The sequence below is a fragment of the Ordospora colligata genome (assembly GCF_000803265.1).
Source record: "Ordospora colligata OC4 chromosome Unknown contig_05, whole genome shotgun sequence".
In the NCBI taxonomy this organism is placed as follows: Eukaryota; Fungi; Microsporidia; family Ordosporidae; genus Ordospora; species Ordospora colligata.
In genome coordinates, this window is record NW_014575403.1 from 204,576 (window position 1) to 229,507 (window position 24,932).

At 38.6% G+C, this 24,932-nt stretch overlaps 22 protein-coding genes across 22 annotated transcripts; 11 read left to right on the plus strand and 11 right to left on the minus strand.

Moving 5' to 3' along the window:
- Positions 1-69: 69 nt before the first annotated feature.
- M896_051480 (insulinase-like Zn-dependent peptidase) lies at positions 70-2,763 on the minus strand (the record flags this gene model as incomplete). Its single annotated transcript, XM_014708295.1, has 1 exon — positions 70-2,763. The coding sequence occupies one exon, from the start codon at positions 2,761-2,763 to the stop codon at positions 70-72; it is 2,694 nt and encodes an 897-aa protein (XP_014563781.1).
- Positions 2,764-3,004: 241 nt separating this feature from the next.
- Positions 3,005-3,331, plus strand: M896_051490 (putative homeodomain-containing transcription factor; the record flags this gene model as incomplete). The annotated part of the gene is made up of 1 exon (XM_014708296.1): positions 3,005-3,331. One exon carries the CDS (start codon positions 3,005-3,007, stop codon positions 3,329-3,331), a length of 327 nt encoding a protein of 108 aa, XP_014563782.1.
- Positions 3,332-3,705: 374 nt separating this feature from the next.
- On the plus strand, positions 3,706-4,260 carry M896_051500 (uncharacterized protein; the record flags this gene model as incomplete). Its single annotated transcript, XM_014708297.1, has 1 exon — positions 3,706-4,260. The coding sequence occupies one exon, from the start codon at positions 3,706-3,708 to the stop codon at positions 4,258-4,260; it is 555 nt and encodes a 184-aa protein (XP_014563783.1).
- Positions 4,261-4,547: 287 nt separating this feature from the next.
- M896_051510 (uncharacterized protein) lies at positions 4,548-5,687 on the minus strand (the record flags this gene model as incomplete). Its single annotated transcript, XM_014708298.1, has 1 exon — positions 4,548-5,687. The coding sequence occupies one exon, from the start codon at positions 5,685-5,687 to the stop codon at positions 4,548-4,550; it is 1,140 nt and encodes a 379-aa protein (XP_014563784.1).
- A 306-nt stretch (positions 5,688-5,993) lies between these two features.
- On the plus strand, positions 5,994-7,565 carry M896_051520 (uncharacterized protein; the record flags this gene model as incomplete). Its single annotated transcript, XM_014708299.1, has 1 exon — positions 5,994-7,565. One exon carries the CDS (start codon positions 5,994-5,996, stop codon positions 7,563-7,565), a length of 1,572 nt encoding a protein of 523 aa, XP_014563785.1.
- Positions 7,566-7,597: 32 nt separating this feature from the next.
- Positions 7,598-7,951, minus strand: M896_051530 (putative zinc finger protein; the record flags this gene model as incomplete). The annotated part of the gene is made up of 1 exon (XM_014708300.1): positions 7,598-7,951. One exon carries the CDS (start codon positions 7,949-7,951, stop codon positions 7,598-7,600), a length of 354 nt encoding a protein of 117 aa, XP_014563786.1.
- Positions 7,952-8,156: 205 nt separating this feature from the next.
- On the plus strand, positions 8,157-8,627 carry M896_051540 (ribosomal protein L24; the record flags this gene model as incomplete). Its single annotated transcript, XM_014708301.1, has 1 exon — positions 8,157-8,627. The coding sequence occupies one exon, from the start codon at positions 8,157-8,159 to the stop codon at positions 8,625-8,627; it is 471 nt and encodes a 156-aa protein (XP_014563787.1).
- Positions 8,628-9,090: 463 nt separating this feature from the next.
- M896_051550 (White-like ABC transporter) lies at positions 9,091-11,103 on the plus strand (the record flags this gene model as incomplete). The annotated part of the gene is made up of 1 exon (XM_014708302.1): positions 9,091-11,103. The coding sequence occupies one exon, from the start codon at positions 9,091-9,093 to the stop codon at positions 11,101-11,103; it is 2,013 nt and encodes a 670-aa protein (XP_014563788.1).
- A 62-nt stretch (positions 11,104-11,165) lies between these two features.
- Positions 11,166-11,498, plus strand: M896_051560 (uncharacterized protein; the record flags this gene model as incomplete). Its single annotated transcript, XM_014708303.1, has 1 exon — positions 11,166-11,498. One exon carries the CDS (start codon positions 11,166-11,168, stop codon positions 11,496-11,498), a length of 333 nt encoding a protein of 110 aa, XP_014563789.1.
- A 55-nt stretch (positions 11,499-11,553) lies between these two features.
- On the plus strand, positions 11,554-12,024 carry M896_051570 (ubiquitin-protein ligase; the record flags this gene model as incomplete). Its single annotated transcript, XM_014708304.1, has 1 exon — positions 11,554-12,024. One exon carries the CDS (start codon positions 11,554-11,556, stop codon positions 12,022-12,024), a length of 471 nt encoding a protein of 156 aa, XP_014563790.1.
- Positions 12,025-12,058: 34 nt separating this feature from the next.
- On the minus strand, positions 12,059-12,364 carry M896_051580 (uncharacterized protein; the record flags this gene model as incomplete). The annotated part of the gene is made up of 1 exon (XM_014708305.1): positions 12,059-12,364. One exon carries the CDS (start codon positions 12,362-12,364, stop codon positions 12,059-12,061), a length of 306 nt encoding a protein of 101 aa, XP_014563791.1.
- A 417-nt stretch (positions 12,365-12,781) lies between these two features.
- Positions 12,782-13,210, minus strand: M896_051590 (ribosomal protein S24; the record flags this gene model as incomplete). The annotated part of the gene is made up of 2 exons (XM_014708306.1): positions 12,782-13,177; positions 13,208-13,210. 2 exons carry the CDS (start codon positions 13,208-13,210, stop codon positions 12,782-12,784), a joined length of 399 nt encoding a protein of 132 aa, XP_014563792.1.
- A 73-nt stretch (positions 13,211-13,283) lies between these two features.
- M896_051600 (ribosomal protein S30) lies at positions 13,284-13,511 on the plus strand (the record flags this gene model as incomplete). The annotated part of the gene is made up of 2 exons (XM_014708307.1): positions 13,284-13,286; positions 13,332-13,511. 2 exons carry the CDS (start codon positions 13,284-13,286, stop codon positions 13,509-13,511), a joined length of 183 nt encoding a protein of 60 aa, XP_014563793.1.
- Positions 13,512-13,697: 186 nt separating this feature from the next.
- M896_051610 (subunit D2 of Sm-like ribonucleoprotein) lies at positions 13,698-14,108 on the minus strand (the record flags this gene model as incomplete). The annotated part of the gene is made up of 1 exon (XM_014708308.1): positions 13,698-14,108. The coding sequence occupies one exon, from the start codon at positions 14,106-14,108 to the stop codon at positions 13,698-13,700; it is 411 nt and encodes a 136-aa protein (XP_014563794.1).
- A 45-nt stretch (positions 14,109-14,153) lies between these two features.
- M896_051620 (choline-phosphate cytidylyltransferase) lies at positions 14,154-15,005 on the minus strand (the record flags this gene model as incomplete). Its single annotated transcript, XM_014708309.1, has 1 exon — positions 14,154-15,005. One exon carries the CDS (start codon positions 15,003-15,005, stop codon positions 14,154-14,156), a length of 852 nt encoding a protein of 283 aa, XP_014563795.1.
- A 106-nt stretch (positions 15,006-15,111) lies between these two features.
- M896_051630 (Mnd1-like meiotic recombination protein) lies at positions 15,112-15,723 on the minus strand (the record flags this gene model as incomplete). Its single annotated transcript, XM_014708310.1, has 1 exon — positions 15,112-15,723. The coding sequence occupies one exon, from the start codon at positions 15,721-15,723 to the stop codon at positions 15,112-15,114; it is 612 nt and encodes a 203-aa protein (XP_014563796.1).
- Positions 15,724-15,785: 62 nt separating this feature from the next.
- Positions 15,786-17,081, plus strand: M896_051640 (uncharacterized protein; the record flags this gene model as incomplete). Its single annotated transcript, XM_014708311.1, has 1 exon — positions 15,786-17,081. The coding sequence occupies one exon, from the start codon at positions 15,786-15,788 to the stop codon at positions 17,079-17,081; it is 1,296 nt and encodes a 431-aa protein (XP_014563797.1).
- An 80-nt stretch (positions 17,082-17,161) lies between these two features.
- M896_051650 (uncharacterized protein) lies at positions 17,162-18,127 on the minus strand (the record flags this gene model as incomplete). Its single annotated transcript, XM_014708312.1, has 1 exon — positions 17,162-18,127. The coding sequence occupies one exon, from the start codon at positions 18,125-18,127 to the stop codon at positions 17,162-17,164; it is 966 nt and encodes a 321-aa protein (XP_014563798.1).
- A 141-nt stretch (positions 18,128-18,268) lies between these two features.
- On the minus strand, positions 18,269-19,444 carry M896_051660 (uncharacterized protein; the record flags this gene model as incomplete). The annotated part of the gene is made up of 1 exon (XM_014708313.1): positions 18,269-19,444. One exon carries the CDS (start codon positions 19,442-19,444, stop codon positions 18,269-18,271), a length of 1,176 nt encoding a protein of 391 aa, XP_014563799.1.
- Positions 19,445-19,746: 302 nt separating this feature from the next.
- On the minus strand, positions 19,747-21,813 carry M896_051670 (uncharacterized protein; the record flags this gene model as incomplete). The annotated part of the gene is made up of 1 exon (XM_014708314.1): positions 19,747-21,813. The coding sequence occupies one exon, from the start codon at positions 21,811-21,813 to the stop codon at positions 19,747-19,749; it is 2,067 nt and encodes a 688-aa protein (XP_014563800.1).
- Positions 21,814-22,166: 353 nt separating this feature from the next.
- M896_051680 (spore wall protein Swp1b) lies at positions 22,167-23,369 on the plus strand (the record flags this gene model as incomplete). The annotated part of the gene is made up of 1 exon (XM_014708315.1): positions 22,167-23,369. One exon carries the CDS (start codon positions 22,167-22,169, stop codon positions 23,367-23,369), a length of 1,203 nt encoding a protein of 400 aa, XP_014563801.1.
- A 180-nt stretch (positions 23,370-23,549) lies between these two features.
- M896_051690 (ATP-dependent RNA helicase) lies at positions 23,550-24,929 on the plus strand (the record flags this gene model as incomplete). The annotated part of the gene is made up of 1 exon (XM_014708316.1): positions 23,550-24,929. One exon carries the CDS (start codon positions 23,550-23,552, stop codon positions 24,927-24,929), a length of 1,380 nt encoding a protein of 459 aa, XP_014563802.1.
- Positions 24,930-24,932: the final 3 nt, after the last annotated feature.

The window sequence follows — 24,932 nt, forward strand, 5'->3', positions numbered from 1 at the left end:
ACCACCTTTAAAATACCAAAACACTCCATCTCGCATAGAACCATTTTAATAGAAAATAAAACCATTAGATTAGTACTGTAAAGCCACTCGCACCACATAACAATCTGCCATCCAGTCAATCTTACTCAAGTCATGCTTCGTAACTCCCATAAGAGCTTCACAAACCCTCTTCTCATACTCAAGATCACTTACTCCTCGTAGATAGCTCTTCCATATCCCTTCTCCATATAGCCCAAAATTCTTCTTCCTCTCCTCAAAGTGCATCATTACTGCACTTCTAAACTTCTCAAACTCCTCGTCTTGCATTTCTGCAAAATATCCATTCAGGTCACCAATAAACTTTTTGACTCTGCCCTCCAAATACTCCACTTCTCTCTCGCTCTGCACCACAAATGTTATATACTGCTCGTCTTCAACATACGCCATCCTACAGTATACAATATATCCAAGTTCCTCTTTAGTTCGGAGCTGATCAAAAAACATTCCCTTGCATGCATGCTGCACAAAGTTGATCACCGCTGTCTCCTTACTGTCTGCATACTTGCCTCCATACAAATATATCGCACATGCATTGCTTGCAGGATCCTCCGTATGCACATCGCATTTCCTGCTCAAATCCATTAATTTGCTCTTCAGATTCACACAATCTCCATGCTGCCTCAGGCAAACACTTTCAAACACATTAACCGCCCATTCATGCTTTACATTCCCAACTACAACCATATCTGCAAAAAAACTTCTTGGTATCATCTTCTGCACATCAATCTCCTTCACCATCTTCATCTTCTCCTCAGGAAGCATGTATCCATCAACTTTCATCTTCATCATTCCATGCATACACAATGCATAAGGATTCTTGGTCCTTTCTTGCTCCAATACATTCATCATCTCCTGCATTATCATCAAGTTCCTGCCTTCTCCTTCACTTGCTTCCTCAAACAGCACATTAAAGAAAACCTCAAATGCATTCTTTACCACATTAGTAAATCCTTCCGCAACAATCTCTATTCCACCCAAGCATACATGCGCATCAATACTCACATCTGTTGCATACACCAGCTTTCCATACTTCTTTAAAAACACATCCTTTGCTTTATTAACCAAAAACATAAAATCTAACACATCTTTCCTCTCATACTCAAACTTCAACACACACCCAACAAACACTTTAGGAACCTTATATGACTCATCAAACAAATACAAAAGCTTTCCACCGTCTTTCTCAACTTGTTTCATTTCATTACGCATATCTTTATCAATGGCCATCATTCTGATCTCATCCAATCTAGCAACACTTATCTCATACGCTGATTCTGCAAATACCTGCTTTCCTACTTCATATCCTATTCCATATATCTCTTCTCTCTCCTTGTACTTCCTTTCATTCTCACTACTTATCTTGTCATAATCAAAATTTATATCAAACACTAGCCATTGCGATACATCACACATCTTCGATATCACTCCTCGTATCTCGCCTTCATCAAATCCTTCAAAACAGTATTCATGGTTCAATACATTCTCAATCGGATAAAATTGCATGCTCCTTACAATATTGCTCACTTGTTCAGTCATCTCCTGTCGTTCACTGTATCTAAATACACTCTCATTCCTCCTCTTCAATTCCTCATACTCTTCTTCGTTCACTTCTATTCCCCTCAGATACCGCACAAAACCTTCCAGCACTTCCTTCATTTTTCTTGTACCTTCTTCAGACACAAAGATACTAACAACAAACAGAGAATAATCACTATAGTCCTGCACTTCCACATCTATAGATAATACAAGCCCAAGATCCTTCATTCCGCAAATAAATCCTCTCTCATCGCTTCGCTCAAGCATGCCTAGCACATATCCATACGAATTCTTCCTAAACATCTTGTATCCAGATGGAACCGTAATCGTCACCATAACCTTTCTCACTTCTGCAAAAGATTCTATAGTGATCCATTTATTCAAGTATTCGCTCTTAAACACACTCCTTTTCTCTTCTTGCTTAATACTTAATTCTTGTATGCCATCAGATACCTCAGATGCTGTTCTTCTCTGTACTCCCTCAAATTTGCTCAGGTATCTCTTCATATCTTCAATGCTCTGGTTTCCGTATATCACTACACATATCTTCTCACTACTATAGTGTCTTGTCCAGAACTCTCTCGCTTCATCCCATATTCCATCATGATCTAGTGTTTTATAATTTCCAACACTGAACTTCTTCAACGGCTCTTCATCACTACAGAGAACTTCAATCATCCTCTGTATCCTCCACTCATCTCTATTCAGTCCATTCACAAACTCTGCATTCACCGCAGATATTTCTCTTTTAACTGCATCTTGACGTAGCAAAGGCGCCTTGAAAAAGTCTGCAAATCTATATACTCCCTCCTCAAATGCATCTGGTGATATGTCAAAAAAATACTCTGTCACTTCTCCCCATGTAATTGCATTGAACGATCCGTTGTTCTGGTTCATAAAACAATCAAACTCATTCTCTCCAGGATACTCCTCCGTTCCCATAAACAGCATATGCTCCAGAAAGTGTGCAAGTCCTAAAGCATATTCAGGATCACTAAACGATCCAACCTTAACAGACACCGCACAACTGCACTTATCCAATGCAGGATCTGATGCAACAATCGCCTTTATGCCATTAGATAGTTCCACGTATTCATACTCCGCCGTATCTACCTGGCTTTTCAAAATCTCTTTCTTCATTGTTTTTTTCATTCTTTGTATAAGGAGCAAAAAAATGTTTTTATGCATTCATTACCTCAAGCATCTAATTAATTATTGATTACAAGTATTATGCATCAAAACCTGTATAAGCAAGCGGTAAGATGCCATGCATTATATGAGATAATAAACAATAAGGTATAATTTATAAAAATGCATCAAAATACCATTAAATACTCTTAAATCTATAGCATAAATCTAACATAAAGGGATTGGCATAAAAATACATGCCATGTCATGCGCATTATTTGCATGAGAGCTTGGCTTGCCCATGCAAAACCTACCGCATTTTGTTTCGTTCCAGATGAACGAGATGAGGAACAGTTATGTCGATGCAAACAATAGGATAATCGAGAAAATGGACTTAATGGCTGAGGAATTCGTGAATGAAATGGGCATGCTACCTGAAATATCAGAAGGCGTAAAATCGTATATTGAGGATTGCATAAGGCACATGCGAGAGATTGTTGTTGACCATGTGGGAATGGCAATATGTGAGTTTAAGGCTGCATATAATCCATGCGAAGAAAGCACAAAATCAAGAAGGTTTCCAAAGTTCATCACTGACGAGCTTGAGAGAAGCTTCGAGGCCGATTAGTATCCATCTGATCACGAAAAAGCCAAGCTCTCGAAGATTTGCAAGCTGTCTATCAAGCAAATAAACAACTGGTTCACAAACAAGCGAAATAGAAACAAGGGACATGAGGATTACCGAGAGTATTGAGAGCCATCAAGAGTGTGTAGTATTTTTCATGGACATCCAGATATCTTTGGCTACACAAATGGCCACAGGTAATCATAAATTGTACAAATATTCATTTGGTTTTGAATTTCGTATTTAATTGGATTAAGTATTAGTAGAATTTGATTCTTACCAAGTATTACAAGAGCTGTGCTAGAATTAAATTACCTCACCAAATACGATTAATTAGTATGATCAGTGCTAGATAAACATTGATAGGAAGGGGAGCAATGGATATTCTCAATCAATTAGTAGTAGCTGAAGAAACGTATTTTCTAAGTGGAGGAAATAGAGAGTGCCTTCTGGGCCTAGTAAGACAGTTGAGAAGCAAATACCAGTCTATGAAAATGTCTGAGTGCGATAAAAGATATATCATGGCGATTTTAGTTGTCTTGAGAAGAATTAAGCAGACAATTATTCTTGAGGACAGACTTATTGAGATGGTTGACTCTGAAACTTCATGCATCAAGAGCACAGTGAAGAGGCTTCTATCTGAGACAGTCAGTGCAGGTTGTAGGTACAACGACGATGGAAAGACGAGCAACCATGAGAACGAGCAGAAATATGCTGTCCCAAAAACAAGGATCAACTTCCCCATGGACATCTCTCAGTTCCTAAGGACCTGGCTTAGAGATAACATGGATAATCCATATCCTTCTGATGCAGAAAAGGTGTATCTGTGCCAGAGCACAGGCCTTGGACTTGCACAGATCAATAATTGGTTCATTAATGCCAGGCGAAGAATCTTGCCATTCATGAAAGGTGAGTGTGCCAACTTTAAGTAGGTAACAGTGTAGCGAATAGATGCCTTGACTAAGCTCGAGTAGTTCAATCAAAGCCATAAATAGTAGCTAAGCCAAGAGTGTTTTGGTAAACTTCTTATACTTTTTATTCCAACATTTGGTAATTTATGTATTTTGTTAGTTTATGCATCAGGTGAGTTACGTATACATTGAATATAATCAAATCGTTGAGCATTCATGTTTGTAATTTTATGTTTATTACAGGAAGCCTTTGGAATGCAAGACAATACAATTAAAGTCGTTTGGTTAATCAGCATCGAGTTATTTGTTTAATCAATCTCAAATCGTATTCCTCTTGACGTCAGTCTCTTGACAATGTCAGTGTTGAATAGAACACATCCTGGCGTTATTACTCCACCTTTGAAGTGCATTACACCTGTATTTTCGGCCTGCAAGTCCAACGCATTCAAGAACGCAATTGCCACTTGTGTCAGGCATATAGATGTTGTTATATATGATGGATCAGGTCCTGATATAACAAGTCTTTTGGTACATGCACGCCCATTTATTTCTCCTGTACCATTCATCTTTATTGTGAACTTTGCTTTGTGCACCTCATCAACACTTGGATTCTTTTTCACAACACCAAATGTAAGAACTCTGTATCCATGCATCAGTATCCATCTTCCAGCCCTAGAACCTGATAAAATCCATAGTATCCCAACCATGATCCAGTAACCAATCACTCCAAACATGCCATGCAGCTGTAAGTATGCAGAGAATCTTGCCTTTTGCAGTCCAACCTGGCTCAATAGCTCCTGACTTCTCCTGATAACAAAGTAGTCAGAGCCTCTAAAAATCACTCTGTATGGCACACTAGGTTTCTCATGATGCATCTTTTGATTTTTATCACTTGAACGTTCCTCCTTCTTACGCAATGCCTTGGAATTCCTAAGAATTGACACAGAAACAATAAGAGACTCCCATGTGGTTTTGTTCAGAACCAAATTGCTGATATTGAGTGTGCTTTCAATCTCCGCCTTTTCAAGCATGCTGCTCAAATACATCACGCCAATGTCCGTAGGAACTGAATCAAATCCACAGCAGTTGATGATGTAAACACCGTTCCTGACTGCTTCTTCATGGTATCTCTTAATAAGCAATTCCACAAAGCATGTTTCTCCAGTAATGTCCATATAGTGTGTTTTGTTTCTTATACATGCTTTCACTACATCCTCTCCATGATAATAATAAGGTCCTGCACAATTAATCAACACTCTTGCTTTTGCAGCAATATTATCAATACAATCCACCTGGCATTCATATTTTGGAAGATCAGTGTCTACGATCTTACTGATGTCTCTTGCTGCAAGTGCAAGCCTTACGTCTTCTTTCTTGAAGAAATCAATAACATAGGCTGCTGTGTATCCAGATGCGCCGTAAATGATGAAGTCGTATTCTCTTTGCATTCAGGGCATTGTAAATCTACATATTAACTATTTGGATCCTAAAATCTAGATTAGCTGATGCCTGATAATGTCAACAAATGATTCAATCCTAGTAAATCATGTAGCAAGAATACATCAGTGGAAACTACGATGCCTTACATGTTTGAATCAATGTTAGTGTGAACAATGTTACATACAACGGAATGTTGTGATTGGACACTTGTGTGCATGATTTAAGCATAAACCAATTAGAGCAGTACTCAAGAATGTGATTGGTTTTCATGCAAAGACCATTTGGATATGTATGTGCGAGCATGTCTTCGTAAGATGGATGGAAAGCCTGACAAGGAAACCATCGAGGATCAGCATGCAACTGACAGTGACTGGAGCAATGCAATGCACACGGCAAGAGAAGAGTTTGCATCGAGCACTGAATCTCCATCGGAGTCAAGCATAATGAAGCATGTACTTGGCGCTGCATGCATGCTGAGCCATGAAAACAATGACGATGAGCAGGACAAGGTCTCGAAGTTTGATGTTTACATTGTGAATGGCAGTGGAAAAGTGAATGGATATGAGCTGAAGCACATCAGCCCTATTGAAGATCTTGAGTCTGAAAGTCTTCAGGGAGACTCGTTTGTAGATGGCATAAGATCGTTCCACTTTGATAGAAAGGACAGGAGTGTGCCACCTAAGGAGTTATATGGAAGACGATCGCGTGGCTCAGCTGTGAAGAGCGATAGTAAAGCCACTCTTGCATCCAAAGGTAGCCATGATCCCATCATCCTTGAGATTTCTGACATATCCAGTGCATATAATGCTGATGAGTCAGAGGAGGAGCCAAATATACATCAAGCACACACAAAAGATCAGAAGTACCGGAAGAACAAATCTGATCGCATGAATAATGTGATGTACTTAAATGATATGCATGATGAATTTCCACTGCCGCAACTCGATAATGAAGAAAGTGACTCATTAAGTACTAATGATAGTTATTGCTCAGTTAATGGAGTTTTATGCGATATGCTTGAACACACCATAAGTCCATGCGATTCAAGCTGTCGTTCGTCAAATAAGAATAACTCATCTGGATCAAGTTACTGCTCATTGAATAAGAGCAACTCATCATCATTGGAAGAAAAGACTATTTGTGATAGTAGACATAATCATGAGTTCAAAGGACCTACAAGCGTGAATCTTCTATCTGAAGGATTGAAAATACCGGTGGAGGGAGAAGTTGTTATTATCAACCAGGGTGCAGATAAAGATGTATTGCGAGAGCTTGGGATTTCATCTACATGCAAGCTGATGCAAGGTCCGTACGATATAATGGCGGATTCAAGCAAATCTACGAATGGATTCAATATGACGCCTGATAATACAAATGGCAGCGATACTAACGAGCCTAATGCGATCAGGGATGCAATTAGTGAAATACAAGCGCAGGTGTTTGGAGGCACTACAGCAATCAAGAAAATCGGATTGAACAATCCTAGTCAGTCAATACTGAGCGGAGGGAAACCCACACCAGACTTTGGTTGTGTAGACAGAGAGCTGAAAACTGCTCTGCTTGCTGCATTTATTCCTTCAATTGATGCTCCAAGTGACACATGCTCTAGTAAAGCATCCTTTGTTGAGACAAGCTTTACAAGGCGAGCCAATGAAGACGAGCTGAACGAGGTACGAGCACAGATTGAAAGCGAAAAGCAACTGGCCAGTAATCAAAAAGCAAGCTCAGATGTAAAGGAAAATGAAAACATGATTCTTTTTATTGAAGTAAAGGACTCAGCAGACAAGAAGCTGAATGCGTCGTTCACAAGGAATAACCGTGTTGGAAAGCTAGTCAAGTTCTTTGAAGAGTTGGGAGAGGATAATGAAGAAAATAAACTTGATTAAATTATTACCATAGTCTTTGTGAACATGTATTACTATTTCAAGGTTGACTTGAATTGCACAGTCTCATGTTTTTCGCTTATGAGATTGCATATCACATCATCTGAGAATGGGCCATGTGAGAAAGAGCAATCTTTCTTGTTGCAGTTGTTATTCAGATAGTACATTCTGCATGGAAACTTACTTGTTTCATGAGAATAAGTACAGTTTTCGCCGTGCCTGCAAGAGTTCATCAAAAAAAATTTACAAAGGACTGTACGATGGTTGATTGAAGATCTGCTATCTTCCTGATGGGGATGCTGGGCAGGCTTTGAGATGGCTTTATGCATTCTGTGCTCAAGCAGATACTCTTTTCCAAGACGTGTGGGAACATTCATTTTTGGAAGCATTTGGTTGATGGGGTTGAATGAACTGAGTTTATATGTTTATGTGAATGAAGTGAGGAGATATCTCATTAGTGTGATTACTTTGTTATTCATCTATCATTAAGTATGATTATGGTGGAATGGATTTACTGTTATTTATGCATCTACTGTTCTGTTATGCATAGGATCGATGAATTGCATAGAAAAAGCAATGCAGCACAGGGGCCCAATGCGAATTGAGAAGTGTTGGTTCTGCTCGTCAAGCATATATCAGGGGCATGGAAGTGTGTATGTGAGGAACGACTCGAAGGTGTTTCGTTTCTGTAGGTCGAAGTGCAGGAAACTATTTGAGAGGCGAGTGAATCCGAGGAAGGTGAGGTGGACGAAGATCTCAAGGAAGGTGATGTGTAAGGAGTTGTGCAACGACCGTGTGCTTGAGTTTGAGCACAGACCTGCAGAGCTGAGAATATATGATCGTGAAGGACTGGAGAAGACACTGGCGGCAATGCCGAAGATAGCAGCAGTGAGGAAGCGCAGAGAGGACTACTTTATCAAGGACAGGATACTGAGTGGACAGGAGGTAAACAAACAGAGCGATCTGGAGTATATTGAGAGGCACAAGCAGCTACTGTGTGAAGAGACAGATGGCGAAAGAGAAGCATTCAGTAATGTGAAGAAGAAGGCGGCACAGATGAACTAACAGTAGAATGTGGAGGAGTGTGTGAATGAGGTTATGAAGTAGATGTGGTAGTTGGCAAATGGAGGAGGTTATGAAAGAAAATATGAAGAACAAAGGATAATAGCATTGATTAAAGTGGTAAAGAGAGCATAAGTAGAGCATGATGTGATAATACAAGAAGTATTTGATAATTCATGATAATTGTTGATGCGTGATAATTATTCATCATGATTGAAGACACATGATAATGATGGAATCCAAGACCAATTATCAATAAACGTATAATAAAGTATGGATGAGTATTTAATAACACATCCAGTGAACATTCACACCATGCTATTGAATGGAAGATGATAGGCACTAATGATATTATTGGAATATTAACGTAAAAATATTAAATATTCGATTTATTATAAAATTTTATATGAACAACAATCACAGTATCTAATTTTAGAATATTTGTGTACAGTTGCTCACCCTTGATATGACTGGAAAATATCTGGAGTTGAGAAATGTTGCATTGAAAGTCGACAACAAAGACATGAAGCGGAGTGAGAAGCAGATTATGCTTTTGAACGGAATGAATGTGAATTTTATGTCAGGGAAGATTACTGCGGTAATGGGAGCAAGTGGAAGCGGAAAGACAACGCTTATGTCACTTATTGCTGGATATGTACACTCGAACTCGCTGACGTGCGGAAGCATCTTGCATGAGGAAAAAGAAAGGGGATGGAACTCATGGTTGAAGAAGATGGTATATCTTGAACAAGATGATTGTTCAATTCCAAAACAAACAGTTGGTGAGTTTATGCAGAATGTTATTAGAATGCGAACAGGCAAGACCAAAAACGAGACGGATATGGAACACAAAGTGGTCAATGATGTGATGAAAAAGCTGCACATTGATAAAATCAAGGGAATGCTGATGGAAGCGATATCTGGAGGAGAAAGGAAGAGGGTGATGATAGCTGCAGAGATGGTTGTTGGAGCAGATGTACTACTGCTTGACGAGCCAACATCTGGTCTTGATTCACACCTTGCACTAAATCTGATTATGGGCATCCGTGACTACGCCAAGGAGCACAACAAGATAGTGATTGTAACCATACATCAGCCTGGACCAGGACTGTTTGATTTGTTTGATGACCTGCTGTTTATGAACAAAGGATCTGTTGTGTACTTTGGACAAGTAAGTGAGTGTGATGAATTTCTGAAGAAGAATGGAGTAGAGAGAAAGGGTAAGCTTTCGCTGAGTGAGTTTTTGTTTGAGCTGTTTTCTGAAGATTCAATGATTCCTGAGGTAGTTGATAACAAAGAAAAAATTCAAGAGATTGCAAAGGCAGCAGCAGCAAGGGGAGAAGAAACCATCAAAGGCAAGGACATGACAACAGGAACGAGGTACAAGGTTTGTTTGCTAGTTGAGCCTAAAAAGTCGCTGCAGATTGCATTGAGACACATGGCCATTGAGTGGAGAACATGGGAGTTTTTGAGGAGTAGGGCTGTTGAGATGCTCTTTCTATTGTTTATTTTCGGATTTCTACCGTATTTTGTACTTGGTAACATTATGGCGGGAGCTTATGTTGAATATAATCACCATAATGATTTTAAAGCGGGCCTTCCTATAAGAAATACCAAGTTTATTTATGATATGAATTTTAAGGAGATTATTGAGTTGTATAGACAGGATGTTGATCCGTCTTTACACAGCAACATGCTTGAGACTCCTCTTGTTGAATATCTTGGGTTTAATACAAATATATTTGGACTGATGCCTTGCACCTCGATGCTGGGAGACCTCAGCTATATCACAAGGGAGGTAAAGAAGGGAGCATATGGGATTCTGACATTGTACTTGTCGGTGTTTATTGCAGAGATTCCGCTTATTGTGTACCGATGTTTTGCCATATGCATGATTTACTTTGGAATTGGAATGGGAGAAGGAGTTACGTCTTATTTTGTCATAAGACTGTTCATAACATTCATTTTTATGCTCATGACGAATGTTATGCTGAGATGCATGTTTTCACCAAAAAACAATGCAGTGCTTTATAGCGCTTGTAATTTGATCATTCATACCATAATGGCAATTACAACAGTACCTATTACTCTGCACATGCTTAGTTGTTATCCATGCTTTTCGTACTTCAAAAATGCTATATACTTCGTTCTTCTATTCTGGCCATTCAAGTTTTTTAATTCGCTGATGGAAATCGAATACGTCAAGAAGGTTTGGAACGATGAGATTATTAATAACGAAGAAAACATTCCATACAAGTATTTCTTGAAAGTATTCTTTTTATGGGAACCGGATGTTCAAGTCATGACCCATAAAATCCTTTTTACATATTCTGCTGAGGCCATTAATGATGATGAGGCCATTAATGATTATGCTATGTGGATGTATGGATGTGCCGGTATTGTGATGGTGGTTGGAGTTAGTTTGTTTTTACTGGGAAGGAGAGTAAGTCCGCAAATGCGTTTGAAGTTATCTAAATAAAGCTGACTAAGCTATGTTGTATTGTAAATTTGAAGGTAATTACTACAGACCCTGTGCTCTGTATGATTGGATGTATGAGATGGAACAAAAGAAGTGTACATGGATTGAATAAGTATCCAAAAACGATACTTGTGGTTGATATGTATGGAACAACAACCAATTTAATGAAAGATTTAGTTAGGTGCCAGGTTAATGGTACCCAAATCGACTTTGAAGAAACACAAACACATTATTCGTTGGTGATTGTTTGCAACAACAGGTTCAAATTCAGAGTGGATAATCCGCTTTCGCTTGTGGACTGTGAGATCTGGTTCAGTAGAAAAGCATTTTCACTAGATGTGTTTATTGATGCACTCCATCATTATTCAGAGTGTGAAATACGTAATGGCGTGTAACAAGGGCAGGATGCTGGTATAGATAGAGCCCCTGGTGATTATGAAGCATGAATGCATGAATGATTCTCGGCAAAAAGGACACAAAGCATGTTTTGCACAATTCAGACTACAGAATGAACTTGATTCTCTGCACCATCTTTCTGCAACAAAGCTATTAATGGTTGATGCAGACGATGGATGGTGTGCACAATTTGAATACACAATGATGGTTTTTGAGGGAATATATGAAGGAAGAGTATTAAGGTTTATGGTGAAGATCCCCTGCGAATATCCATTTAAATCACCAAAGGTGATATGCCTGGATCGTGTATTTCATCCTAATATAGATGAAAATGGAAATTTGTGTATGGAAATTCTAAGGTTGGGATGGAAACCTATTTATGGACTTGAATGTATACTTGCAAACCTGCATGTGATATTTGTTGATATATCTGCAGAGGATGCATTGAATACATGTGCAGGGCGCTTACTAGATTCTGATTATGACAAATTCGTAAGAATTGCAAAGGGATCTGAAGATCCTTAGTGTATTCCAAACGATACAGATCAGATATCTTATTTCAACTTGATTTTTGTATGATTGCCACATACTCCATCTGTTTGGATTCTGGGATTTCCTTTATGATAAAGTCGAATGGAAAGCAAATTTGATTGCCACTTGCAATAATAAACACCGATCCTTTTGCAATCTTCTTATTGATTGTACTTTCAACAAGTTCATAAGGTATATTTTGTGGAATCACTACTGCAGAAATTCCATTTGGGCATGTGTAAGTTTCTATATAGCCATACTTCTCCTGAACAAATATCCTCGATGGTGTTCCTCTACTTTCAACATTTTCCCATTCTTTAATTCTAGCCTTCATCTATAGAAGGCTTTTCTTCTTCAGTTTTTTCAACACTTCATTCAAGTAATATTGAGCTATGTGTCGCTTAACAATATTCAGCTACTAAGTCAGCAGGGAATCACTTAACAACATCCCATTGTTATCTAATAATGCATTACTCAATTATTATTCAATTGCTATTCAACTTAATCATAACTCAACATTTCACTTAACTAATACATTCAGCTAATGCACCACTCAACTAATATTCAACTAATACATTCAGCTAGTGCGTCATCTTAAGGTTCATCATCCAACACTGATAATTCATCATCACTCATTAGCAAGCACAAAATTCTTATACACTCTCATTAGCAATCGTATAGCGTGTAATCCCAAATCAACCTCCTTTCTAATCAAAATCACAAGATATCAAAAATAAATTCATAACACCTCTCATTTATTGCTCCTCTTCTCAGCCTTCCTCGTGTTCCTCCTAAGAGTACCAAACATCTTATAGCTCTTCTTCCTCTCATCCTTCCTAACCCTCCTGGCCTTGATCTTTATCTCTGTTCTTGTCATTTTTGCAACAATGTTCTTCTTCTCAATTTGTGTCAGCATATCTGCAGATGCATATATCCTTGCATTCATCATCGACCTGTGCGTCCCATACCTGTTATTCATCCCTGCAATCACAATGTTCTTCTTGTTTGTCTGATACAGCTCCGAAATCTTATCCCGCACCTCTTCCTTTGACGGACATGCCATTCCTGGATGATGCGCAACTACCTCAAGCTCCTTTCTTGACAAAAGCTTGTTATCTCTCATACCTGTGATCTCAAGCTCCAAACTCTACAGTTAAACTTCTTCAAAGGCACCTACCATTTTGTAAGGGATAATTTTTTCCAGCATGATGTTGCATCCACGATATTTTTTCAAGAGATGCAACCCCTTTGAAATGGTAAGTGAGACCTTGCAAGCATTCAAGGAGCAAATCTAACTTTAGGCAGGCGCTATAACTATCAACAAGGCAGGTAAAGTCAGAAACCAGACACCAAAGGATCCAGTCAAGGACAAAGAACGAAAAGTGTGCGGACGCAGTAGACAGAGATTGAGATTTGAAAAGAGATCAGAAATTGGATACTTCGATGCAAACGGAAAGATGAAGCTGAATGCTCAGTCTTAAGAAATGATAAAATAAAATCGTTCTTGATCTTTCTATATTGTTAAAGCCTATCAGGCAAGAGTAATAACAAAAAATATTTCTGCCCCTATGCAACCTTCGAAGCTTTCTGGTTAATGCCTGGATTGTCAAGTGGATGCATATACAAATGCTAACTATCATATAATTGATAAAGGCATACATTTTAATCTAATTGTACGGTTGCTGTTCTGAATCTGCAGTGTTCCTCAATTGCTGTTTGTCTTCACTCTGTGACTCATCAATCGTCTTTTGTGCATGTGATGCAGATCCTACTCCACTTGCAACCAGTACCACAGTGTCTCCCCGAACAAACACATTGCCAAGTCTTCGACTCACTTGCTTTCTTCGTTTTTTTGCTCCCTTGTTCTTACTGCCAGTAACTCCTGTCTCTACTGCATCCATAAGTATCATGTTGTAATGCCTGTCATAAGCCACAACACAGCCTATCACCTTCCTATTATTCCGCAGGCTCACAATCACAGGTTTCTTAGTAACCATACATCTCCGGATAAGCATAAGAGGCCCCTTCATCTCCATTGCCTCCTTTTCACCAGGACTAGCATTGGTTGGGAGAAACATAATGGGCACAAAGCCAATATTAAAATACTTGGAAATACTTGTTTATTACGAAACAGCAGGGCAAGTCTTCTTGTGCTTCACAAACCCAACCAAGCGATTAAGAAACTTGTTCGATGTCTTGTTATGGTAAAAGCTGTCAATAAACCCAGAAATGACTTCATTTGATATCTTCTCCCAATACTTCATTGCAATCTTGATCTCCCACCTGATGTCATCAAGCTCCTTCTGTATATCAACATTCTTGATTATCTCATCCATCTTCTTACTCATCCTCATTCTTTTTACCTGCAGATACGAAACATTCAGCTCTTTTGCAGACATCCCTCTTTCAAGATTCCTTCGCACATACATGTCATAGTTTCGTACTATGTTTGCTATGATTCCGCTTGTGCTCACCCCAAGTGTCCTTCTGGTCGGCAAAAACATTCCTTGATCCTTCACAAACTTATATATGTCGTCCATCCCCTCTCCCTTGTATGGAACATCATCATGTGCAACAAAGTCAATCTTGTGCTTCTTTAAAAAGTCCATGGTAAGAACCCAGGGTGCACTTGTTATCACCTCATCCACATATCTACAATGGTATAATCCTTCCGCACGCTCATTCTCATTCATCACGAGATTTCCTTTCAGCCTTACTGTTATGTCATCATCTGTCACCCCAACAACCAAGTGAACATTTGGAAACAAATTCTTGGCCTGCTTGAGACTTCTTGCATGTCCATAATGAAACAAATCATACACTCCGTCACAGTATATCCTCACCGGTCGATTTGTAGGAACTCTGTACTTAGCAGGTTCCGTATTTATCTCCTCATACTCAAATACATTTCCATCTGGATAAGTAGGCGCCATCATAACATATTCCTCATTCACATCATCTGCTCTATCAATCATACAGGGCCAATTCTTCAACAAATAAATAAACCATGCAATCTCTAATCAAATTGCATTCAAATCAAATGATCAAATCATAACCATTTACTTCAAACTCATGCATAAGTCATTGGATGTAATCAAGATCGTTTGGAATCGCAAATCCTGCATTGAAATCAGTCTTATCCATTGAAAACCTATTGCAAACATAATCCTGCACAACAAAGATGTTATCGATTATCTTATTGCATTGATCAACAACACTTTCCTTATCTGAAATAAGCTTTTTATATGCCTCGGGATCAACATCTTGAAACTTGTCTAACTCTCTCCTCAGATCCTCATCGATCTTCATCAACATGTTTAGCGTCTGTTCAAGCTCATTTCTCTCCTCAGTATACTTCTTAATCTTCTTTTCTTTCTCAACATACATCCTCTTGTTGTTTATGTTTTCTTCTAAGCGTTCGCATTCCTCTACCAACTGTTTGCATCTCATCCTTTTCTTCTGTGGTCCATCCGATGTAAAAGACCAGTATAGACTGTTTATGCCAACCTTCTCGTTGAAAATTAGTCCATCGTCAACAAGCTGCTGCAATATATCTTTAATGGTATTGGTAACTATTCCCTTTTTTGATCCTATTGTCTCTAATTCTTGCAGCTTAAAGAATGATTTGCTCTCCCGTATCATCTCGAGTAAGATTGTCTTCTTCTGGTCAGATTTCATTCTAACTGTTGCCATCTCTAAGGGCTTTTATGCCATGTTGCATTAACATATAACCAAAGTCAAAACATGCAACACCCATGAAATCACTTGAGTTAACGGTAGACAATATCAATGCTGTGTCAATTGAAATGGCAAGGAACAAGGAAATGCTAAGGGAAAATGTAAACCATCTGATAGGATTTATGCTGCAGAGCTTTCCAGAAAAGAATGAACTTCTAAGCAAGATCAAGGTGTTGAATATGTATCACAAAGCATCCAAGCAGATAGACACCGAGCTAGATGTGATGGATCAGATCGCATTGAATGTGTTTACAGCGAAAGACATAATAGGAAAAGAGTTTAATGCAAGTATGATCGAGTTGTTTAAGGACCCGAGTACATTCTCAAGAGCATTTGTTATATACTTTTTTAAAAACTGGAGTGCTAAGCAAGAAAGAATTGATCAAGCCATGAATGCTCTTTCAGATCTTATTCTTTCAGAAACAGGACTTAAAAGTAAATTCTACGGGTTTATGTCTGAGTTTGAATTTACAGAAGAAAATGCAGAATGTGAATACGAAGATTCTATTGATGATATCAATACAAGTGACAGCCACAGTGATTCAAATATTCAGGTGGATTGTGAAAATCACATGAATGATGAGCACACAGATGCTTTTAATAGTGAAGATAGTGAAGAAATCAATAAGGTAAATCAGAATCTGTCTGTGATTTTCAAAAATATGAAGAAGAAGATATCATCAAAATCATTGGTAACGTGTGTCAAAGTTCTTGATGCAATTGAAGCAATTATTGAAAATAACGTATCATGTAAGTATGATATTGCTCCGGTTCTTATGTTTATTTCTTGTCACACTCATATCAGCTTAATATTTAAAAGATCCATGAAGCTCATGAAGATTGTGTTCAAACATAGAGAGTGCACAGACAGGACACACTTATTTGAAATGTTTTGCAGCTTACTACAAGAAAACGAGGACATGGTAAGAATGACAATGCTTATTATTGATGTGTGCAAAGAAGAATTTGACTGGACTGTGTTCTTCAGATGCACTGAGACAAACAAAAAGATAGATCTTGGACTGATAGACAGGAAGTATTTCTCTCCTGCCTGCTTCTATGAATTCTTGATTTTCACAGAATTTCCAGAAAGATACCTGAAGTTGGCCAAGCTCATCATCAAGAATGAATCGGACATTGAAATTCTCAAGGCCCTCAAATGCTCAGTAAGAAGCAATCTTGCTCCGCAATACAATCAACCACTCATACAGGTTATAACATTCAGGATTAATTGTCTTACTCAAAGTAGTAACGGTACAGATATTGAAAGCCCAGAAAAACGAATCAAATCAGAATACAATAACACTAATTGAAGTTTATTTTATTTTATATTCTATTTATATTTGACCAACTGTATAGGATCACTAATCTTTGATATGCCTCATACACCGAGTTATAAAACACATTTTCTATGACAGAAGTTCGTCTGTCCTGCCTTTTCAAGTGGCACTGCATCCTTAAGCATCCATGTATCTTCATTATCATCCCATTCAACCTCAATTCGGCTGTGGCATACACCACAGAACACGGCTCCTCCAGAATGAGCAATTTTCTCCACTTTCTCCACCTCAAGCTTCAGCTTAATCTTCTCAATGTTTTTTGTCCATGCTTCTAGAGTAGGGAAAAACTCCCTGCTAACACAGTCCTTTTCTCCCATTACCCTTGCCTTTCTTCGATGCTCCTCAATATGTATTCCCATCTGTTCATCTCCTTTCTTTGAATTTTCATATCTCAATCCACATAGCTTACATTGGTTTGGAAGGTACAGTATGAATGGATCTACAGTCTCCTGCAGATATTCGTTGCTAAGAGTCCTGGTGTCTCCATTCTTTCGACCACCTGTATTCTTAACCACCGCTTCTTCAAATACACTTTTTTCTTTCTTTGCAGATTGAGTGTCTTTACTTTTCTCATTCTTTGCAGATTGCACATCCTTGTTTTTCTCAATTTTTACAGATTGTGTGCTTTTGCTTTCCTTCTTTGTCTTCTCTACATCTGCAATACCTATCTCGTCATTATAATTTCCGCATCCAATAATATCGCTAGCATCTGTATCAGTCTTGACTCTCTTGCTTCCGCTGTTGTCTTCTCCATAAAGCAGCTTTAAAAACTCATGATCTCCTGAAAACTCCCTTCTATGTTGCATGAAAAAATCAAGATATCTTATATCTTTGCTGCATAAAAGATGCAAAAAATCCAAAAGAGCATCTGTGTTGCTGTGTTCCCTGTATTGCCTCAACAATTCTTCTCCAACAACATCTTCTTTGTACCTAAATCCTTCGGAAATCATAAACAGCACGTTCTGTACAATCTTGTCGTTCTTCTTAAGAACTGCAAGAAGCGAAACAAACTCGTCCATCCAGGGCTCGCACACATCTTTTATGATAAATCACAATATTCAATAAAAATCATCTAATAGCTCAACACATATAAAAGACCTTAAACATATACTGTAATAAATCACAACCAGTACATTAGAATCCCACATTAAATTACATGCTCAAAATCCTCCGCGTCTCCTCTCTACATACTTTACTTTCTTCTTGTTTTCCTTCTTAGCTGTCGCTTCTTCATCCTTCCTGAATACGGTCCTCAGCATCTCATGGAACTTCTTGTTTACATTGCCCGGCTCAAATTTCTCTTTGACTTTTCTATTAAATCTATGCCATTTCTTCAACTCTTCCATATTATCTGGAAACTCAACTCTATAATCCCCAGATTCGTCATCTACTAATTCTGATACATTCATCCCATCAGCGCTCCATTTAACTATCCTGTTATTAAACAAAAAATAACACTTATCTCCACAAAAAAAGAATCCAAGAAATTCATGCGCATCAATATCATACATCATGCCGTGTGAGTTTATCAGGTCAAATCTGTCGCAAAAAATAAACTCTCCATTTGTGTTATACAATGCAATCATCGTGTCCCCAACTGCAATTTTCAGGTGTCTGCCTGTGTATATGGATTCAGACGTTCTTTCCTCAATGTTTAAAGAGGTCATCTTGTTTGTCTCTGCAATATACAGTCTGTTTCGGAAAACACTGGTCTTTATCGGCGATCTCGAGCAATACAAAGTACTTACAAATCCTGTGTTAAGATTCAAATGGAACACCGTGTTCTCATTAACAACAATAAGCTCCCTGAACAGATAGAAGTGTATATGTGTAGCATTTCCATTATATTCATACTCCTCTTTAGCTCCCTTCTCATTAAATATCAGGATCTTGGATGCTGTTAGTACAAATATCTCATTAAACGGAGAAGTTACAAGATCAAGTGCATCCATTCTCAGGATCTCTACATTCATGCGGTTATACACATATAAGTGATTACTTGTCAGAATAAATGCCTTTCCATGCCCAACAACAAGTCTCTTGCATATTTCATTCACACTAAATGCAAACTCTTCTTTCCCAACAATTTTGAAAACCCGCCCATTGAGCGAGTATATCAATGTGTCACTGTCGATCATCTCAAGAAAGATTCCTCTTTTCGATCTTTTCAGACAAATCGTGGTTTTTGAACGAGCAAAAATATCAGGGACATGCAGCTTCTTCCTACCAAATTCAAACATGCCATTGTATTTCGGAGACCCAAGCATACTGACATTCAATATTCTTGTGCACATATATAAACTGCGATCATCCTTCACATCTGGAAAATCTATCATGGGTGAACACACTCATTCAAATCATATCATTTAATATAATACCTTAAACTCACTTGGCTTTTATAACTTAAACATAGCTTAAATTCACTTGAATTTCATAACTTAAACATTATTTCACTAAAATAACTTAAAATCACATCATTTAAACATCACTTAAGTATCATTTGCTTACAATTCACTTAAACAACACTTAATCACTGCACTTTCATCACTTAAATATCATATACAAAATGCATTTACAAAATACTTCTTTAATCTTTATTATCATCTGATAAACATTTCCATTCATATCAGTCATTCTATCATAGCTTTTCACTTTGCTCTTGAATGGCACTCACACGCCTCGCTTCTACTTCATCTTCTTCTTGCTTCATATCCAATGCAGTCCTTCTGACAGCAAAAACTCGATCCTTGGCAAACAACTCAACTATCCCACTATCCTTAAATATCAAAGGATGCATCTTACAACAATGTAACAATGCCCTTCTATATCGCCAATCCTCATCATAATTACTACACAATACCTTAATCACTCTTGTTCGGAATTCCTCATCAAAGTTTTCAATAACTCCTATCTGCGATAAAAACACCTTCTTATCGCACTTGCATATCTCCAGAATCCTTTCCTTCAGCTTGTCTCTTACAAATGCCTCAGATGCTTCATTGCATTTTATCCCTTCAAAAATTATTTCTTCTTCATTATTTTCATTGCACTTACTGCAATGTGCTTCTTGATGTGCTACATTGCAATTCAGATCATCAGAAGCACATGCACCATTAACTACACCCTCACACTGTTCATCATCTATAATAATACAGCTCTTCAACTTATCAACACCATCATCTATCTCATTGTTACTTTCATACAAACTCAGAATCATCTCAATTATCTCCTTCAGATCATTCGCAAGATGCTTCCCCACCGAGCTGCTTATTCTCTCAACTCGGCTTCCACATATTCCATCAAATACAAAAAACATCTTTCTATGCCTAAACACCCTTAGAAACCGTGCATACAGTTTGCTGATTTCCAAATAATCATTCATCGACTGCGTCGATATCGATTCAAATGTCTCAGCACACCATGCAACATACATCTTTGCAGTAGCCAAAGAAACAACAAGACTCTCAGCCATCAGTATCTCCTTCCTCATATCGCTCATCTTACAAACCATCTGCTCTAAAACACTGGCCTCCACCGTCTTCATTCTAAAAAGATTCATCGCACACACTCCTCGATATTCAGTGTTAATATATTTGCTAAACATATCAAGCAGGTCCTTGTCGAATGTAAAAGCAAGATACAATGCTGCATTCTCAATAAAAAACTTTGCTGATGCCAATTCAATCTCCAGAAGATACTTTTTTGCTTCATCTAGGCAACGGCGCTCTTCCGATTGATCATATGCTTTGCATTTACACTCTGCATTCACAATCAATGTGCCAGATCCATGGCTTGTGAGTTCCAAACTATCTTTAAAATCATTAACTATCGTCTGCTTGCAATCACTCAAACACTCTTGCGCATCTTCAACCTTGCTACTACTCTCTTCATGAGAATCCTCAGAAAAAGGCCTGTCCTGGCAGAGCTCCAGCCCATCAGGCTGCTTTTCCACACTCATTGACTTGCATCTCTCAAACTCATCCATTGCATAAAAATCAGTTCTAACTATTTGTTCTTTATCACTTTCAATTTCAGATTCATTAACACGCATGACATCGTTCTCAACATTAGTTGCTGTGTTATTGCCAGATATCTTCAATGCCTTTATGTAATCTTCAATTGCATCACTTTCCATTCTCTGTGCTCTGCATTTCGTGCATATGTATTTTGCACTTCTCTCTCTCATCAGTCGTACCTTCAAAAGATGTAACTCTGCCAGAACATCCTTCTTGCCTGTAAATATCTCAAATAAATCATCAAATTGTGCAACAGTAGTCCTAGTAAATAGAAATGCAACTATGTCAACAACCTGCTTAGTAAAGAGCCTCGACAGCGGTAATACAAGCTTGTAAACATAATCTGCACACCATTCAAGTGGCATATTGCCCCTATCTCCAAGATCCACTCCGCATTTATCAATCACAAACATAATCTCCTCATCAATTACATTCTTTCCAAAGCATGCATGCATCACATTCCCAATCTCCTCCAAAATCATCAGGCCTGTGTTGAAATCAATTCCTTTCTGCATTGTCAGCATTCCAACAATCTTGCCAAAGTCAGCTTTAGAATGCCTGTATACACTGTCAATATGCTTATATGCCCAAATCACATCTTGCATATTATTCATATCAAGCCTATCCACAACTGCCGTCAATCCTTCACTGCAATGCAACATGTCCTCTCCATTCTCTTTGATTTCCATTCAAATGGGGTCAAAAATCACTTTGTATTTCCAAAAGGACTACACTGTCTTCTCTTGTACTCTCTCAGTGTCTCTATCACACAGTATTCTTATATAAAATCACCTGTACATATGTGCATCCACATTGCAATTCTGCTGCATGTCATCTGTTTCATCACTATTCGTGATTAATGCAATCAATACCCTAATCACAATAAAACCTTAATCGATTTAATCTCCACATGTGCTATATGGCTCAGATCTGCAGACTTCTGATTAATTACATGTCTCTAAAATAAGTAAAAGAACATCCCATAGAACACATTCTCAACACCACAAACATATAAATATCTGATAGCACAACATTGTCAACTATGGCAAGACTTTCATTGATCCTGAGCGTCATGGGCTTCAGCTCAACTATTGCCAATACATATGCATTCAGAAACGACTGTGGTACTTGTGAGGTGCCTAAGAGGGACGTCATAAATTTCATGGGGAAAAAACGCCATTGCGAGTCATCTTCAAATGAAATGGACTCCAGCAGCAGGTCTGATTGCGGAATCTCAGATAGTAGTAGTGATAGAAGCAACAGAAGGAACAGATGCGCAGATTCATCTAATTCCGACAGTGGATACAGCGGCGATTGCTCTGAATCATACTCGTCTTGTATGTCATCGTCTAGCAGCTCGTCATGCGCATCAAACAGCGAGCAATACAAAGGCAAGTGTGCAACAGAGCTTGAGATCCCACTTGAGAAGATGAAGAACACCTTGTTCACATACTTGATCGGATTCGAAAAGCAGTACAAGGAAAGCGTAGTTGCATTCTTGCAAGGACAAATTTCACAAGCATCTGTAATAAGCTCTGCATACGTAAGCACACAATACACTGCTCTGCTGGCAGCACTTGCAGATCTTGGATTTGTGATTCCTGCAGATGTTGTGACACAACTCAAGGCATGGGACACAGCTGAGGCAAGTGCTCTTGCACGAAGCATACAAGAGACTGCAGTGAAGGTCCTGAAGGATCTCCTGTGCAGAGTCAATAAGATGTGCCACTCCGATCTTATGGGTCTTATTGACAGTGGTCTGTTTTCAAGCCAGGTCTTGAGTGCATTCTCTAACATGCAGCCTCTGATTAACTCATATGCAGATGAATTGTTTGCAAAGCAGATGGCAGTCTTTGAAAGCTTGAACATTGAGTTCACCTCACAAGCAATTGATGCAATAGTGATTGGACTACATCTGAATGGCACTGACTTCATTGCATTCTTCACAGCACAGGTCTGTGCTCAACAAGTGAGTGCTCAGGCAGACTTGGCTCAGCTATACCTGTACCTTGATATAATGATTACTGCATCATCCACAGACTTCCAGGCAATTGCATTGTTTGAGATTCAATCAATCATGAACAAAGTGTTTGGAACAGCGATAGTACCACCTGCATCAACCAATACACCAGTAACTACGCCGCCAGCAACAACTACGCCGCCAGCAACAACTACACCACCAACACAGCCAACACAGCCAGAACAGCCAACACAACCTGTGTCCCCTCTACCTGGAAGTGTTTAGCACAACCAGACATGTAGTAAAGTTGTAAACACTATGTTGTTGTAGTAAAGGAGCGGATGCTTCATGCAACTGTATAGCCAAGGTATATGATGGCAGTTGTAAAATACAATTGCTTTTTCGAGGCTGTAAATAAAGCGATTCAAAAATGGTATATGTATATGTTAACTGTTTGCCACCCCAATGGAGTTTTCCAGTCTTAAGATAGACAATAGCATAAAAAAGGGACTTCGAGAGCATGGATTTGTTGAAATGACAGAGATACAGCAGAAGGTCATTCCTGTTGGTCTTGAAGGAGGTGATGTAATTGGATCCTCGCAAACAGGAAGTGGAAAGACACTTGCATTTGTTATACCTATGCTTCACCGCTTGAAGGAGCTTCAGTGGAACATGCAGGACGGTCTTGGGTGTCTGGTTGTGACGCCAACACGTGAGCTTGCTCTACAGATATTTGATGTACTGGGTAAAGTAGGTAAGTATGCAGGATTCAGTATGGGACTGGTCATGGGAGGCATGGAGGCAGAAAGCGAATCTGAAAAGATATGTGGAGTAAACATTCTTGTTTGTACGCCTGGGAGGTTTATACAGCATCTGCACGAAAACACATACATGAACACTGGAAATGTTCAAATTTTGGTGCTTGATGAGGCAGACAAAATGATTGAAATGGGATTCAGAGAAAGCCTTGTGTCTATTCTTGGGCATTTGCCGAAGAAGAAGCAGGTGATGTTATTTTCTGCAACTCCAAAGGCATCTGTTGCAAGGATTCTTGAACTAGATGATCCAAAAATTGTTTGTGTGTACAGAGAAGAAGGATTTCCATCACGGCTGCAGCAGTACTTTTACATGATGAAAATCAAAGACAAGATAAACAATCTTTATGCATTTTTGAAGAGGAATGCAGATATAAAAGCAATTGTATTTTTCAGCACATGCAAAGAAGTGAAGTTCCACTATTTGTTATTTGGGAGGCTCAAGTTACGCAGCAAAATTTTCTGCTTGAGCGGTGGAATGACACAGAAGCAAAGGATTGAAGTGTTTACAAGATTTGTAAAGGAAAATAACGGATACTTGTTCTGCACAGATTTAGGATCTAGAGGACTTGACTTTCCCAATGTTGATGCAGTGCTGCAGTATGACTGTCCATGCAACATAGAAACATATGTTCATCGTGTTGGAAGGACTGCAAGAAATAATAATAATGGGAAATCATACTTGTATCTCGTGCATGGCGAGGAAAGAATTCTTTCAGATATACAGAAAAGAGGATGGGTTCAGAAGAGCAAGGAGCCTGAATCAAAAGATACTTCACCATTAGATGACATATCCGAAGGACCCAGGATCGAGGTAAATCCAATAGATAGAAATGTTCAGGGTCTTATTAAGCATAATGAAGAAATCGGTGAGTATTGCAAGAAGTATCTTGTGACATATGAAAAGTTTATTTCAATGAGTAGCAGGAAGTATTCGGATTGTGTAATACAAAAGATGCCGTCTTTATATAACTACTTTGGGATTGAAAGAGACACAAAGCATAAAGGTAGAGAGGACGATTCTGAGTGAGTA